The sequence below is a fragment of the Hyla sarda genome, chromosome 1 (genome assembly GCF_029499605.1).
Source record: "Hyla sarda isolate aHylSar1 chromosome 1, aHylSar1.hap1, whole genome shotgun sequence".
Lineage (NCBI taxonomy): Eukaryota > Metazoa > Chordata > Amphibia > Anura > Hylidae > Hyla > Hyla sarda.
The window spans coordinates 98623418-98640973 of NC_079189.1; the positions used below are offsets into that span (position 1 = coordinate 98623418).

The following is a 17556-nucleotide window of genomic DNA, read 5'->3' on the forward strand; positions in this document are numbered from 1 at the left end:
GGAGGGAAGGAAGTGAAGTAAGAACACAATACTTAGCATCACCTTTTTATTGATAACATCAAACTGATGGAGATCTGCTAAATGTTTTCTCTTCATTCTAGATGGGGCATTTTAATGTGTCCATTGGGTTACATGAAGCAGATGCATGTCAAATTTGGAGATACCTTTTTTTTAAATGATGGGTCTGATGGGTCTGATGTATCTGAATGCCTGCTACACAAACAAAACTATTTCATAGCACTAACCGTACAGAAATGGTGCCCCTGTTACTATTGACTGTGAAGTGCTTATAGAGCCACTTGCCCAATATTTAGTACCTCTGCCTACATATCCAATCTGCATTATACACCAGCCGGTGATTATTAAAAATAATTTCAACAAGTGGTTTACCTCAAGCTGTGTAAAACATCTAGAAGCAAATAAAATTGCTCTTTATATGGTATTTGATACATTCAGTCTGTCAATAAAATGTATCCCTGTGACATTAACAAACATTGGGACTGCAATCATCAAATAGAAGCATTTGTAGGGAATTGTGCATTCCCACAACCCCTGATGGATCAAATATACTCAACATATAAGCTAATCTTAGGCTTAAACTTTTCATGTAGACTTAGTAGGATTTTCTATCCTTTAGTATATATAATATGTCAACACCTGAAATATTTGGGGATCGTGGCCTATTAAACTCAATAAACCATGTACTGGTGGCACCCTACTGTTTCTATAACTCTGTAAATCTGGTGACCATTGAAGTACCAGTAGTATTAAGAGAAACATTTGTTTGGCAGGAAAATGCCTTCCATAGACCATTTACAGTACATTTAGGTGTTTTTTATTTGATCCATTCAGGATCTGCACAACACTTATTTCCTTATAGCCTTATACTAAAGGAACACATTCAAGTAAAATAAAAGATCTGGCAGATTCCATCTTAATATACTGTATAGTACTTACTGTGTACCTGCCATTAGCCAAAACTTTTTATACAATGTAGAAAATAACATTATATGTACATTTGTAATATACATTGGTTAAAATATGTGTCATTTTTTGTGTCTGCAGATATTGCCCGTGTGTCTCTGTGTAGAGACCAAATACAGGAAGTGTGGGTGGACAAGCAGGACTCTGTACACTGAGGACAAGCAGGGCTCTGTACATTGAGGACAAGCAGGGCTCTGTACACTGAGGACAAGCAGGGCTCTGTGCACTGAGGACAAGCAGGGCTCTGTACACTGAGGACAAGCAGGGCCCTGTACACTGAGGACAAGCAGGGCTCTGTGCAATGAGGACAAGCAGGGCTCTGTACACTGAGGACAAGCAGGGCTCTTTCCACTGAGGACAAGCAGGGCTCTGTACACTGAGGACAAGCAGGGCTCTGTGCAATGAGGACAAACAGGGCTCTGTACACTGAGGACAAGCAGAGCTCTGTGCACTGGTGAAAAGCAGGGCTCTGTGCACTGAGGACAAGCAGGGCTCTTTCCACTGAGGAAAAGCTGTGCTCTGTGCACTGAGGACAAGCAGGGCTCTGTACACTGAGGACAAGCAGGGCTCTGTACACTGAGGACAAGCAGGGCTCTGTGCAATGAGGACAAGCAGGGCTATGTACACTGAGGACAAGCAGGGCTCTGTACACTGAGAACCAGCAGCACTCTGTACACTGAGGACAAGCAGGGCTCTGTGCACTGAGGACAAGCAGGACTCTGTACACTGAGAACAAGCAGGGTTCTGTACACTGAGGACAAGCAGTGCTCTGTGCAATGAGGAAAAGCATGGCTCTGTACACTGAGAACAAACAGGGCTCTGTACACTGAGGACAAGCAGAGCTCTGTACACTGAGGACAAGTGTGTTGTCCCGGCACCGGATTGCCTCCGTTGCCTTGTGGTGGGGTCCCCAAAGTCAGAGTCCCTAGGTTTAGCTGGGGTCCTCATCCTTAGTTAGCCCCTTGTCACCAATTTTGTAATTAAAATTCTTTAAATATAATGTACCGTATTTATCGGCGTATAACACGCACTTTTTAGGCTAAAATTTTTAGCCTAAAGTCTATGTGCGTGTTATACACCGATACCGCCCCAGGAAAGACAGAGGGAGAGAGGCCGTCGCTGCCCGCTTCTCTCCCCCTGCCTTCCCTGGGGTCTAGAGCCCTGCTGCCGGCCCTTCTCACCCCCTGGCTATCGGCGCCGCTGCCCGTTCTGTCCCCCTGACTATCGGTACCAGGGCCGATAGCCAGGGGGAGAGAAGTGTCAGCGGCACCCATTGCCGGCGCCGCTGCCCCGTTGCCTCCCCCCATCCCCGGTGGTATAATTACCTGGGTCAGGTCCGCGCTGCTGCAGGCCTCCAGCGTGCGTCCCCTGCGTCGTTACTATGCACGGCGCGGCGCACTGACGTCATGCGCCGCGCCGTGCAGCGCATAGCAACGACGCAGGGGACGCACGCTGGAGGCCTGCAGCAGCGCGGACCCGACCCAGGTATTTATGCCACCGGGGATGGGGGGAGGCAACGGGGCAGCAGCGCCGGCAATGGGTGCCGCTGCCCCTTCTCTCCCCCTGGCTATCGGCGCCGGTACCGATAGTCAGAGGGACAGAACGGGCAGCGGTGTCGATAGCTAGGGGGAGAGAAGGGCCGGCAGCAGGGCTCTAGACCCCAGGAAAGGCAGGGGGAGAGAAGCGGGCAGCGACGGCCTCTCTCCCCCTGCCTTTTCTGGGGATGTATCGGGGTATACACGCGCACACACGAGCACCCTCATTTTACCATGGATATTTGGGTAAAAAACTTTTTTTACCCAAATATCCTTGGCAAAATGAGGGTGCGTGTTATAGGCCGGTGCGTGGTATACCCCGATAAATACGGTATATATTTATCTAGTAAGTGTACTTACCTAGTTAGTGTCACAGGATCTGCGGGTCACGTGATGCGTTCCAAAGACTCTTTGGTTTGTAGTTCAAGGACCTTTGGAGGAAGTCAGGTGTTTACCCATCAGGCTATGTAACGGTGAGTGACAGCTGACTTGGACCAATCCAAAACGGCCCTGCCCCTGCCCATATAAGGGAGCGGCGGACATTACTCAGTCTCTTTCCTCGTGGGCTGTTGACAGGGAAGGATCTGCGCTGCTGTCATCAGTGAGTTAGGCCCGAGTATTGCGGCGACGGCTGATCTTTACAAAACTGTGAGTATATCAATCCCTAAGCCCTCTGCAAGATCACCGGACCTTATCTAACCCCTAAATCCGGACGGATCTTCGCAAATAACCCTAAATTCTGAGACTTATATCAAAAGTCAAGGTCCGCAACAACTGTCAGTCACTGAAGTATATGGAGACTGTATTGATGAGACTGTTACTGTTCATTAGATGTACAGCAAGTCTTTAAGTAAAGTTTATCCAAGTGCAAGTTCAACTACCTTGTGGACCTTAGGCCGGAGAATTATCTCAGCATACTAGCCCTCAGCCTGGCATCACGAACAATAGGGTTAACCTTAACCCCTGATATACTAAAGCAATAATCTGACTACACAACCCCTACCCCAGAGGCCTACCACAAAGCCTTTTTGGCATCACGAACAGGATTCGGGTGTGTGCCAACTAGAGTCGCCACTAGTGAAAGTGTACTCTCCCCCAGAAAACGAACTTTATTCATGTGCTGTAAACCGTGTTGCTGTGTACGGGAGCAGTGCTTGTGGTGCACCATACAAGGGGGCCACGAGAAAAGTAAGGGGGAGGCAAAAATTCATCTACAACTAAGATGTGTAAACTGTGCAATGAGTTCATGCTGCGATCCTCTGGTCCGGTCGGCACAGGCGGAGCCGAACTGCTGCCGGAAAAGCTCGCGAAGAAAGCCTGCGCTGCGCCACGCCCCGTCCCTGGGCGTGGCTGCCAAGTTACTGTGTCACAGCCGAAAGGGAACTTGGAGATACAGGAGTCATCTTTGGAGGGGCCAGAAGTCGGGGCTGCACCGATAACGTCCTTCCTGCCGGCCGCCATTTTGGTGAAGCCCACTACAAAAGATGCCACGCACAGCGACCTCTTCAGTCTGCACAGAGAGCCGGAGAGTACAGACATGGAGGAGAGCAACGTTCCACGTGGTGAAGTTAGCAAAATGGCGCCGGAAAAGCGGAAAGTTGCGGCAGTCGCAGCCCGACTTTTCCAAGAACTTGCTGACCGTCTGCAGCGGTTGTCATTAGACGAAGAGGGGGCCTTCAATCTTCCCCCACTGCCTGATGATGATGACGATTGGCCAGAGACACCTCCAGCGGAGAGCCCAGTGACACCTGGAGGTGCATCGCCGGTGAGACTGTCCCCTCACCACAGAACTTGGGGCTCATGGGCCGAGATCCCATCAGGGGAGTCCGCAGTGAGTACCCCGCCATAGGCAGCCTTTTCTTCCTCCTCCAGCCCTGAGGTCATACCTCGATCAAGCTTGCCAAGTGCACGACCGTGCTCACCAAAATTGCCACAATGGGTGTTCGGAGATGAGCCGGAGCTGATCGAGTACATGCACAGAGTACTTCAACCATTACCTGGGAAGCCACTACCACCATTCCCAACTGCAGAAAAAGAAAGGGCCCGAGCTGGCTGAATTGATGGAAAAGCTAAAGGCCCGACACAAAGAACTCTATGCCCCTAAGCACGTGCATTTGCCCCATGAAGAGAAAGTACGGTGGCAAGAAAACACCAAAGAAATGGAGGCATTGTACATTTGTAAATGGGATCATCCCCGAGAAGGGGAGGAGCCATTAGAAAGAAGAAGAGCAACTGTGGCCAAGTTCGACAAGGTCAGAGGTTATGGAACACTCCTTGACTGCCACACTGGACAGACCATCCTCGTAAACCGGCAAGCAGTGCAAAGATTATATCTCCATAAGAAGTTCTACACCTTGGAGGTGGGTGAAATTGTAGAGTACACCCCCGTCCAGAGCCTTCATGGAGAATGGGCAGCAGCGGTCACCGGTCCAACAGCCCCAACGCAGCTTCCCTTCAAATATTTTCCGTCAACTGATTGGGAGTCCGATCCCTTCAACTTGAGGCCGAAATGGTCTGCTCCTAAAGCCTCCACCAGCGTACCCAAGGAGGAGGAGCCTCACCAGCCAATTTCATCATCTTCTATGTACAGCAAAGAGTCAAGTTCATCATCTTCTATGTATAGCAAAGAGTCAAGTTATTCATTTTCTACATACCGTCGAGAGTCAAGTCCTGCTCAAGTTCAGAAAAGTAAGCCCAAATTGCGGGCACCAAATACCGTACCTAGACCCTCTCGGAGCAATGAGAGTTTGTCTGTTCCAGAGGTATCAACGCACGTACCTAGGCCCTCTCGGAACAATGAGAGTTTGACTGCTTCCAGGGTACCGACAAAAGAGTCATGGGTCCATCCTAGTTTGGAGATGGTACTCAAGCCCTATTGCCCCACTTTGTTCCCGGCTAGAAAGCCTTTGTCCACTTCTAATGCTGCCTTCCACCACTCCATTCTCACCAATGTGGTGTGGCAAAGCTTTGTCAATTCTACACCTGCCCCTGATGTTGGGAAGTACAGAGGAACCAGGAGAGGCACAACAAGAGTAAAGAAGAATATTCTTTGAAGAGACTCTAAAGTAATGTCAGATTGTTTCTTGTGTTAACCACTATTATTTTGCAGAAAGTTCAAGAATTGTGCCTAGCAGGACTGTGCTAAGATTGTTCCAGTTCAAAGTTCAGCAACATAACCACTAAGCTTGTGCTTGACTATTAACTGTACCCGGCTGAGTTGTGGTTAAGGCCGTGTTTATCTTTCCCTTCCATGAACTCTTAGTGTAGGTGGACTGCTGATCTTTACACGCCACTTTGTATATTTCCCTTTAATTGGACTCTTAGTGTAGGTGGACTGCTGATCCTTACACGTCTGTTTTACGTATATACCAGCAGCTTCATAAGAACTCTTATGCTAAATGTTGCACTTATCAGGTGAATGCGCCTGAACCATGTTGGAGTGTTGATAATTGTGTAAATTGTGTAGTAAATATGTATATGGTTCTTGTACACAGGAAGGTATCATCATGTCTGTGTACATAAAAAATAGGTAAAGGTTGTACATAGAAAAATAACCTAATGTCTATGTACATAAAAAGTGAGTCAAAGCTGTGCACGAAAAATGTCAGTGTGTTGCACGTGTATACTCAACACTAAAACGTAAATGATTATTGTACATACAAATGTATAGAATGCTAAAGGTCTTTAGTAGTTGCTAGATAGGTGACACCCCGGCTCCTCCGAGGGTAGTATTATTGCTGTCGCCCATCGCTAGCACCTGTCTCAACAAAAATAATAGGGAAGATTGCCCTTAAAATAGTACTTGCACACATAGTACCTTAACTTACTGACTAACTTAAATGTACTACTTCAAGTATCTCTAGTACATACACCAAAGTAATTATCTCACTTAAGAAAATACTTTAGGGATTGTAGTCTATTGGAATTCAATTCCTGCCACTGTTAGGTAAACTTCTTCTCCTTCTTTGCGTGTGTGAGATGCTCTACCTGGCCAGTAGGTGCTCTTGCGAGCTAACAAAAGAAACACATAATTCTTAGGTAGGTTATGTGAAGTGCTCTAGGGGTAAGTAGCGTGTAGCCGATAGACCCTAGCAGCCAATCTTACTGTGACCTAGCTTCCGGCTAGCCAGTTTACCCCATGTGTACTAACAGGAAACTCCTTGTTGGCGAATAAAATGTGTGAGATAATAAAATTGTTTAGACAGCTTGAAACTAAAGGTATAGAGAGCTGTACTAATGTTTAGTTAGCCTCATAAAGATGTGTAGAGAGCTAATAAAATGCCTCAGGAGCTAGAAACTACATGTTAGATAGCTGCCTAATTGTCTAGTAAGCTCCTAAATGTATAGTAAGCTTAATAAAAATGTGTTAGAAGCAAGAAACTAAAGGTCTAGATAGCTTCATAATTATTTAGATAGCTTCATAACTGCTTAGATAACTTCATAAATGTTTTAGAAGCCTTCTTAGATGTCTAGTAGGATTACTAGTCTAAAAAATGTTTAACCCCTTAAGGACCAAGCCCATTTTCACCTTAAGGACCAGAGCGTTTTTTGCACATCCGACCACTGTCACTTTAAGCATTAATAACTCTGGGATGCTTTTACTCATGAATTTGATTCCGGAATAGTTTTTTCATGACATATTCTACTTTAACATAAAATTTCGTCGATACTTGCATCCTTTCTTGGTGAAAAATTCAAAAATTTCATGAAAAATTTGAAAATTTAGCAATTTTCTAACTTTGAAGCTCTCTGCTTGTAGGGAAATAGGCATTCCAAATAAATTATATTTTGATTCACATATACAATATGTCTATTTTATGCTTGCATCATAAAGTTGACATGTTTTTACTTTTGGACGACATCAGAGGGCTTCAAAGTATAGCATCAATTTTCAAATTTTTTACAAAATTTTCTAAATCTGAATTTTTCAGAGACCAGTTCAGTTTTGAAGTGGATTTGAAGGGCCTTCCTATTAGAAATACCCCATAAATTACCCCATTATAAAAACTGCACCCCTCAACGTATTCAAAATGACAATCAGTTAGGAAGTTAACCCTTTACGTATTTCACAGGAATAGCAGCAAAGTGAAGGAGAAAATTCAAAATCTGCATTTTTTACACTTGTATGTTCTTGTAGACCCAGTTTTTGAATCTTTATAAGGGGTAAAAGTAGAGAAATCCCCCCAAAATGTGTAACCCAATTACTCTCGAGTAAGGAAATACCTCATATGTGTATGTCAAGTGTTCGGTGGGTGCAGTAGAGGGCTCAGAAGGGAAGGAGCGACTATGGGATTTTGGAGAGTGAATTTTTCTGAAATGGTTTTTGGGGGGCATGTCACATTTAGGAAGCCCCTATGGTGCCAGAACAGCAAAAAAAAAAGACCTCACATGGCATACTATTTTGGAAACTACACCCCTCAAGGAATGTAACAAGGGGTCCAGTGAGCCTTAACACCCCACAGATGTTTGATGACTTTTCGTTAAAGTCTGATGTGTAAATGAAATTATTTTTTCACTGAAATGCAGTTTTTTCCCCAAACTTACCATTTTTACAAGAGGTAATAGGAGACAATGCCCCCCAAAATTTGTAACCCCGTTTCTTCTGTGTATGGAAATACCCCATATGTGGATGTAAAGTGCTCTGTGGGCAAACTACAATGCTCAGAAGAGAAGGAGCGCCATTGGGATTTTGGAGAGAGAATTTGTTTGGAATGAAGGTCGGAGGTCATGTGCTTTACAAAGCCCCCCGTGGTGCCAGAACAGTGGACCCCCCCCCCCCCACATGTGACCCTATTTCGGAAACTACACCCTTCAAAGAATGTAATAGGGGTGCAGTGAGCATTTATACCCCACTGGCCTTTGACAGATCTTTGGAACAGTGGGCTGTGCAAATGAAAAATTAGATTTTTCATTTTTGCGGACAACTGTTCAAAAAATCTGTCTGAAACCTGGGGGTGTAAATGCTCCCCGTACCCCTTATTACATTACATGAGGGGTGTAGTTTTCAAAATGGGGTCACTTGTGGGTGTTTTTTTTTTTGTGTTCAGAACCGCGATCAGCCACCCCTGTGCAAATCACCTCAAATGTACATGGCGCTCTCACTCCTGAGCCTTGTTGTGCGCCCGCAGTGCATTTTATGTCCACATATGGGCTATTTCCATACTCAGGAGAAATTGCATTACAAATTTTGAGGGTCTTTTTTTCCTTTTACCTCTTGTGAAAATGAAAAGTATGGGGCAACACCAGCAGGTTAGTGTAAAAAATGTAAAAACATTTTTACAATGACAGCTGGTATAGACCCCAACTTCACCTTTTCATAAGGGATAAAAGGAGAAAAAGCCCCCCAATATTTGTTAGCCAATTTCTCCTGAGTACGAAAATATCCCATATGTGGCCCTAAACTGTTTCCTTGAAATACGACAGGGCTCCGAAGTGAGAGAGCGCCATGCGCATTTGAGGACTAAATAAGGGATTTGCATGAGGACAGAACCGGATGCAAGAATTACACTTGCCTCCGATACCAAAAATACCCTATGGCAGGGTTTCCCAAACAGGGTGCCTCCAGCTGTTGCAAAACTTCCAGCATGCATGGAAAGTCAATCGCTGTCCGGCAATACTGCGAGTTGTCTTGCAACAGCTGGACTCTCCGTTTTGGAAACAGTGTCATACGAGAAATGTTTTATTCTTATTTGGGGGGGGGGGTGAAGGGGGGCTGTGTAGGGGTATGTGTATATTTAGTGTTTTACTTTTTATTTTGTGTAATGTAGTATAGTGTAGTGTTTTTAGGGTTCACTCACACGACCGGGGTCTACAGCGAGCTTTCCCCTGAGAGTTTGAGCTGCGGCGGAAAACTTGCTGCATCTCAAACTTGTATCATGAAGTTCGCTGTAGACCCCCGCCCGTGTGAATGTACCCTGTACATTCACATGGGGGGGGGTGTCAAACCTCCAGCTGTTGCAAAACTACACCAACCAGCATGCCCTTTGGCTGTCCGTGCATGCTGGGGGTTGAAGTTATGCAACAGCTGAAGGCACACTGGTTGCAAAACACAGTTTGTTACTTAACTCAATGTTTCGCAACCAGTGTGCCTCCAGCTGTTGCAGAACTACAACTCCCTGCATCTACAGTCTATCACTGCATGCTGGGAGTTGTAGTTTGAAACAGCTGGAGACACACTGGTTGTGAAACACTGAGTTAGGTAACAAACTTCGCAACCAGTGATCCTTCAGCCGTTGCAAAAACTACAATTCTCAGCATGCAGTGACAACTGAGGGCATGCTTGGACTTGTAGTTATGCAACAGCTGGAGGCATACTACCAACACTCCCAGCATGTCCTCTGGCTGTCCTTGCATGCTGGGGGTTGTAGTTATGCAACAGCTGGAGGCACAATGGTTGCAAAACACTGAGTTTGTTACTTACCTGTGTTTCCCAAAAAGGGTGTCTCCAGCTGTTGCAAAACTACAACTCCCAGCATGCCCAGACCGCCAAAAGACATGTTGGGAGTTAGTTTAGCAACATCTGGAGGGTCACAGTTTGGTGACCACTGTGCAGTGGTGTCCAAGCTGTAGCCCTCCAAATGTTGCAAAACTTCAACTCCAAGCATGCTCAGACTGTACAGGCATACTGGGAGTTGTAGTGCTCAAAATCTGAAGGGCCACATGTTACAGAACTACAACTCCCAGCATGCATGGACTGTCTGGGCATGCTGGGAGTTGTAGTTTTGCAACATCTATAAGAGCACAGTTTGGAGACCACTGCACAGTGGTTTCCAAACTGTGGGCCTCCAGATGTTGCCAAACCACAACTCCCAGCATGCCCAGACAGCCTTTGGCAGTCTGGGCTTGCTGGGAGTTGTAGTTTGGCAACTCCTGGAACGCAGCAGTGAAGATCACTTACCGCTGATCTTCACAGCTCCGTCCGCTGCTGCCTCTGTCTGTCCGGTACCGTCGCGGGTCCCGTTGCGATGGCTGGCCCCGGGTCATGATCGCTGGTCCCGGGACACGATCGCTGGTCCCGGGACCCTCCACCATCTTCCCCCCGCTCTGCCCCAACATCCAGGGGTGGGGCAGAGCGGGGATTTCACCTTTAACCCCCCACCCCCTTCCTGCCATTGGTCGCTAGTCCTAACAACCAATGGCAGGGGTTTAGGAGCGAGGTGGCAGCTGCCACCTCGGTCCTATCCCTTCAGGTTGATCGGAGCGGTCTCTGACTGCTCCGATCATCGTTATTTTCCGGGTGATCGGGTCACCAGAGACCTGATCAGCCCGGAACCCCGCAAGTCCTTGTCATTAGTCAGTCACTAACTGACTGACTAATGACAATGATCTGCAGCAGGGGACCAGTCTGATTGGTCCCCAGCTGCATAGTGTCATTGGTCAGCTGTCCAAGACAGCTGAGATGACGTTTCTATCACCATGCCAACAGACATGGTGATAGAAAACGTCCATTTGCGTTAAGTCACAGAAAAAATGGACGTGTATACACGTCCATTTGCGGGAAGGGGTTAAAGTGTCTAGAAAATGTCTGGTAGGTTTAAAAGTACCTAATGTATATAAATGTTTGTCAGATTGTTCCATAATGGGAGTAGTAGTGCCTGTACTAATACACAGATCGCCCCAGGTGTCACTTCTGACACCCGTTGTGATCCTCCTGTGTAATGTGTAGAAGCGGGCGGCTGTCCCTCTTCTGCACGATCCTGCACTATGTTCTGCGATGTGAAGTTCTTCACATCACAGATTCATATTTCCTACAGAGAGCTGTGATTGGCCAGATGGTTCCAGCCAATCACAACTCTCTGCGGGAAATATGAATAATAGGTATACATTAGGCAATGCAGGGGACCAGAAAAGAGCGGCCATCCACATCTATACATTATACAGGACAATCACAGCGGGTGTCAGCAGTGATACCCACTGTGATCTTTCCTTTACTGCAGGTACTACTGATCCCAACGTGGAGCACACTCTGCTCCAAGCTGGGAGCTGTAATACCTGCAGTAATAGACAGATCACAACAGGTGTCACTTCTTACACATGTTCTGATATGTCTATTAATGCAGGTACTACAGGGACTATTTATCGGCAGCAATATTATATATATATATATATATATATATATATATATATATATATATATATTTTTTTTTTTTTTTTTTTTTTTTTTTTTCACTTTACATTTTATAGCCCCATTTATTATATTTTTGAGGCATTTAGATGTGGACTGAGGTCGCCTTCCACACGCTTTAGCCACGGTTTTTGACTGTTACCTTTACCTTGACTCCATTTTCCTCCACAGCAATCCAGCCTGAGGAAGTTCAATAAACTTTGTTTATTGGATTGCTTAAATAAAAATACCTTTGCTTTCATTGCAAGTGGTGTGCTACGTTATCCTCTTTATTTATGGATGGCTTCGGACCCTAGCCTAGCACCCACGCTGGTAGAGAGTATTTACCACATAAGAGCCAAATGGTTCCAGCCAATCACAACTCTCTGTGGGAAACATGAATAATAGGTATATATACGGCAGTTCAGGGGACCAGAGAAGAGTGGCCGTGCCCCGAATCTATACATTATAGAGGACTATCACAGCTGGTGTCAGGAGTGACATTCGCTGTGATCTTTCCGTAACTGCAGGTAATACTACTCCCATCATGGAGCACGTGTCACTCCTGACACCAGCTGCGATCGTTCTGTATAATGTATAGATGCGGGGCACGGCCACTCTTCTCTGGTCCCCTGAACTGCCGTATATATACCTATTATTCATATTTCCTGCAGAGAGTTGTGATTGGCTGGAACCATTTGGCTTTTATGTGGTAAATACTCTCTACCAGCATGGGTGCTAGGCTAGGGTCCAAAGCCATCCATAAATAAAGAGGATAACGTAGCACACCACTTGCGATGAAAGAAAAGGTATTTTTATTTAAGCAATCCAATAAACAAAGTTTATTGAACTTCCTCAGACCGGATTGCTCTCCCACAGCTCTCTGTGGGAAATTTGTCTCTGTGATGTGAAGAACTTCACATCACAGAACATAGTGCAGGATCGTGCAGAAGAGCGGCCGCCCGCCCGCATCTATAGTTTATATAGGAGGATCGCAACGGGTGTCAGAAGTGAAACCGGGGGAGATCTGTCTATTAGTACAGGTACTATTGTCTGGTCCATGCTGGGAGTAGTAGTACTACCTAAAAAATGTTTAAAAAAAAAGTTAAAAACACACACACTTTATTAAACACATTATTAAAATACATTACTAATAAAAAGTTTAATAAATGTAATTCTAAAAAAAAATATTTTTTTACATTTAAATGGCCCTTTTCTACATTTTTATTATTGTCGGTTACATTTTTAGGTCCCTGCCCGCCCACATAAATTGGTCCCTGTTTAAAAATAAGTTTTTTGTTATAGATAATAAAAATGTTGTTAAATATTTTTTTTTTTTACTGCAAAAACTCAGTGGAATCCTAGCCTTAGAGTAATAACGAAATGGAGTGAAGAAATTTGTTATTTCGAATCGAGTGGAAATTCGGATTCATTCAGAATTTTTCATGAAATTCGGAACAAATTCGGATTCGTCCGATTCGATTTACTCATCTCTAGATATTTCCATAACCTTTGTATGCCACTTGAGTTTTACTGTCTGTACTTCTCATCTGCCTGCTCTGTTGACATAGAAGGGGTACTTAAATACCAGCGGACTTTAAAAATCTTCTCTTAATATGATGTTTGTTTGCAAAGCCTTACCTGTGACTCTGAGTCTATCAGCACCAATAGTGATTTCCTCCTCGTCAGCTGAGAACAGCGTCTTCCCGTCCTCATTTGACTTTACTTCAAATCTTTTACACTGTGCTTCCACAGCATCTGCACCTGTATTGCAAAAAGACGATAAACTCATTTAAAGGAAAAATGTATGAGAGTGGATTTGCTAAAGGATCAGCAAAGTGCTGACTTGATAGATGGTGTGCACTTAGCATTACTTAGCAAGGCATGACTTTGCCTGAACATAACTGATGGCTAAACTGTCAGTATACTATAGCTGTTTACAAACTGTAGACTTTTCATGCAAGTAGGTTTCAAACCAATTTTTCAGAGAGTCAAATAAATCCCTCAACTGCTAAGGATGCATAATTAAAAAAAAAAAAAAAAACCTGTGCCAAAATCTGCAACAAAAAAAACAAGCCGTGGACCTACTACTACACCGTAGCTCTGATTTGTGCAACTTTTCTGGTAGACATGGATGGGGTTTCTAAAACATCCACACATTGCTAAAATATAGCCATATACTGGTGGAAAAAAAAACCCTCAAACAAAATGAAGCTGTTTTTTTGCAGTGTGGAAACAGGGACATCATTTATTAGACATTGGCTCAAATTTACTAAAGTCCAACAGACTCTTTTTCTCGGGTATTACACCTAAATTTTTGTCGCAACGTCTGTGCGACTAATTGTGCAACCAAATTTTAGTCGCACAACCGACATTTTAGAAAACACTCAGAGTGTTTTCTCTTCACTCTGAAATGGGCGTGTTTTATGCAAAAATGGGCGTTTTACCGACAAAAAACAAAAAATATTCGGAGTACTTCCAAAATCACTCGAGAAAAAGTGTGAGTTTGCCTCACACAACAACCGACAGCCAAGAGGCCGAGTGAAATTCCAAAAATGTGATTTGTAACAAGGGACTGTTTACCATTGTGTTTTGTGTGAAATGAACTTTGTTTATAACCGGAAAACATTTTGTACAGTTAAAGCAGTAGTCCAGTGGTGACTCAGTGGTGAACAACTTATCCCCTATCTTAAGGATAGGGGATAAGTTGCAGATCGCGGGGGGTCCGACTGCTGGGGCCCCCTGCGATCTCCTGTACGGAGCCCCGACAGCCCGCGGGAAGGGGGCGTGTCGACCTACGCACGAAGCGGCGGCCGACACGCCCCCTCAATACAACTCTATGGCAGAGCCGAAGCGCTGCCTTCGGCAATCTCCGGCTCTGCCATAGAGATGTATTGAGGGGGCGTGTCGGCCGCCGCTTTGTGCGGGGGTCGACACCCGCTATTTGGCCGGAGAGCCGGGGCCCTGTACAGAGAGATCGCAGGGGGCCCCAGCGGTCGGACCCCCCACGATCTCAAACTTATCCCCTATCCTTAGGATAGGGTATACGTTTTTCACCACTGGACTACCCCTTTAAACACTAGTATTTATTGTTTGGGTGATCTTTTTTTTTATTACATTTTTTTACATTATAACACCTGAATAATTTTAATTAATGAAATTGTTTATAAACAAACTAGTCCAAAACCTTTGGACTCACACAAATACATTTTTATTTATAAATGGTCGTTAAGGTCCAAAAAAAAGTTTGTGTTACGTGTTTGGAGATTGTGCAACACAATTGACTAGTGCGACACAAAAAAAAAAAACGTGCAACACAAAAATAACCGACATGTGTGACAGATTAGTAAATAAGCCTGGGAAAAAAAAGGAGTGATATAGAAAACACTGCACAATAAACACTCCACTTTTAGTAAATGAGGGCCATTGTGTAGATTTACAGTGTGGAATCTGCACCACAAATCCATAGCAGTCCACCACATCTAGACCTGGGCCGTATGTTTATAATATCATACTCACATGTAATGGATCTCAAAGTATTGAAACAAGTCCAATAACCAGAATAATCTCATGTAATCTAATGCAGACTCCTGTCATCCTTACTGAAGCATAACATTGTAATATTTAGATAGTTGAGGACAAAGCAAATTTTAGTCTTGAGGATCAGAAGATCTCTACTTTGCTTGTTTCTTCTTGACTTTATTTTACATTTGTAATGCCAATTGAGGAATTTACATTCTGATCTTCATTGTATATTTATTTTTTATCATTTATAAGCAAACGTTATATATCACTAAATTAGGCTGTCGTCTAACAGTACACAGGCAAATCTTAGGGCATACCCCAATGTGTCAAAGGTGGATACCCATGTTTTTTTCTGTCCTTTTATGCCCTAAACAACATTATCCTCCAATGAAAAAGCAGGGCTGTGGCTATATATTACAACGGTTGTCCTCTATTTAATCATCGAGCATGTGGAATTTCAACATACCCTCTCATTTGTTCCACAGGAGTTAAGCAAGTGACAAAGTTGTCTGGCAGTGGCATTACCCTCTCCCAATTCCACACACATGAACACTCAGCCATGTGTATGAGTCTACCTGGCCAATGACATTTCTTGCTTGGGAGGCCATTCAGTGCCCGTTCTCTCAGGGGGAAAAGCTCCTAATCTAAGATTCTAATCAAAGAGAATGAGAGAGAGAAAGAGAGAGAGAGAGAGAGAGAGAGAGAGAGAGAGAGAGAGAGAGAGAGAGAGGGAGAAAGAGAGAGAGATTACTACTTCTGCCACTCCCTAGGGGAAGGCCATGGACCACACTTGGTTGCACATTGAGTTTCATGAGTCCCGGGCCTTTATTACTGATTTATTTGTGAAGCTACAGAGGTTACTGCACCATGGTATTACCGTGTACTTGGACTACACCATTGGTCAGGAAGTGTAGTGTCTGTGTATAAAGGAAGAAGACTTTCACTAGTTTCTATGAAGAAACTACAACAAAGACATTCCTTTTTGAATCACCAGCTTAACCAAGAAGTATTGTGTCTTCCTATACAAAGGTTTAAGCCATATTTCTCATGTATATATTATCTTCAGTTAATCTTCAGATTATTTATTTGATTGTGCTTGTGTCAAAGTCCCACTGGGTTACACTTGGCAGAGGCCATTGCTAGAATCTGTGGGCCTGCCACCCCACTATCGGTTCAAATGGGACAAATAGGACACATTGAAGACCTGTTCCTTAATGTAGTGCAAGTATGTATTCCTGGTAAATTATATTTAATGTACAAAGTAAACCTTTAAATCAATTACTATACTGTATATATATATATATATATATATATATATATATATATATATATATATATATAAAGGTTTCATATAAGATATTAAATGATGTTCTGTTCAAGTATAAACTGCTTTAAATAAACTTTCTATAGTAATTAATATATTCTGCTCACATGCCAGTGTATTTTCTATAGAGTAGATGCATATTCTACCTTTTGTAAATGAATAAAGCTTTCCCTCAAGTGAGTCTATAGCATTTATCCCAGAGGTGTAACAGAGGTCAATACGGTATTGATCTACACATAACATATATACCGTGCATTGCCCACTCATCTCAATGACTGTAGTAAATGCAATGCAGCTAATAATTGATGCTTTGTATAGCAGATGCTTGGACAGAAGATAAAAAGGCACATTGTCCACAGGATAACACTCAAGAGCCAAGTCAAATTAATGAGGCATTTTTATGAGTGTGTTAACAAAGCAATATTCTCTCATTTTAACCTCAAATGGAAAGGATTTGTGAATAGACACATACACTTTAAATCTCCATAAAAGGTCTAGAAGTAATGGACAGTGAACATGTTTCAAGCATTGGTTTATTGAAATTGTCTATCACTAGACACTAATGAAGTCATAATCTGGGAAATCCGTTCATTCAGATGAAACAAACATATAGATGGGCAGCAGTAACCAAAAGGAAGACAATGTAAAAATATTCTTAATATATGACCCCAATTTGCAAAGCGACCTTATATAGAAATACAAGCACAACTAATTACTTTTATTTACTACACTATAAGGCCGTGTTCACACAGTGTTTTTCATGTGTATTTAATTTGTAAAAACAAAGAAATGGTGATTAAATGATTAAATGGAACAGTCATTTCTAGTGGAGGGCCAAAATAGAGTGGAAGCCATATATATACAGTATATATATATATATATATATATATATATATATATATATATACATATATATATATATATAACGGCATAACTATATATATTGTAACGACGAGCGCTCCGGTTTCCGCTGCATCCCCGGAGCGCTCGCGGCATCCCTCTGCTTGCAGCTCTCCGGTCGGCGCCGCTGACCATGAGCGCTGCTCGCCTGTCACAGAAGGGGACGCGATCTGCGGATCACGGAT

General features: G+C 43.7%; 1 protein-coding gene across 4 annotated transcripts in view; it reads right to left on the bottom strand.

Moving 5' to 3' along the window:
• Positions 1-17556, bottom strand: part of SGCZ (sarcoglycan zeta) — a 1079134-nt gene that overhangs the window by 76310 nt on the left and 985268 nt on the right. For all 4 annotated transcript variants that reach the window (XM_056558613.1, XM_056558604.1, XM_056558590.1 and 1 more), the window contains one exon: positions 13264-13386. In XM_056558613.1, the coding sequence (XP_056414588.1) occupies positions 13264-13386 (123 nt within the window). The remainder of the gene's footprint in view (positions 1-13263; positions 13387-17556) is intronic.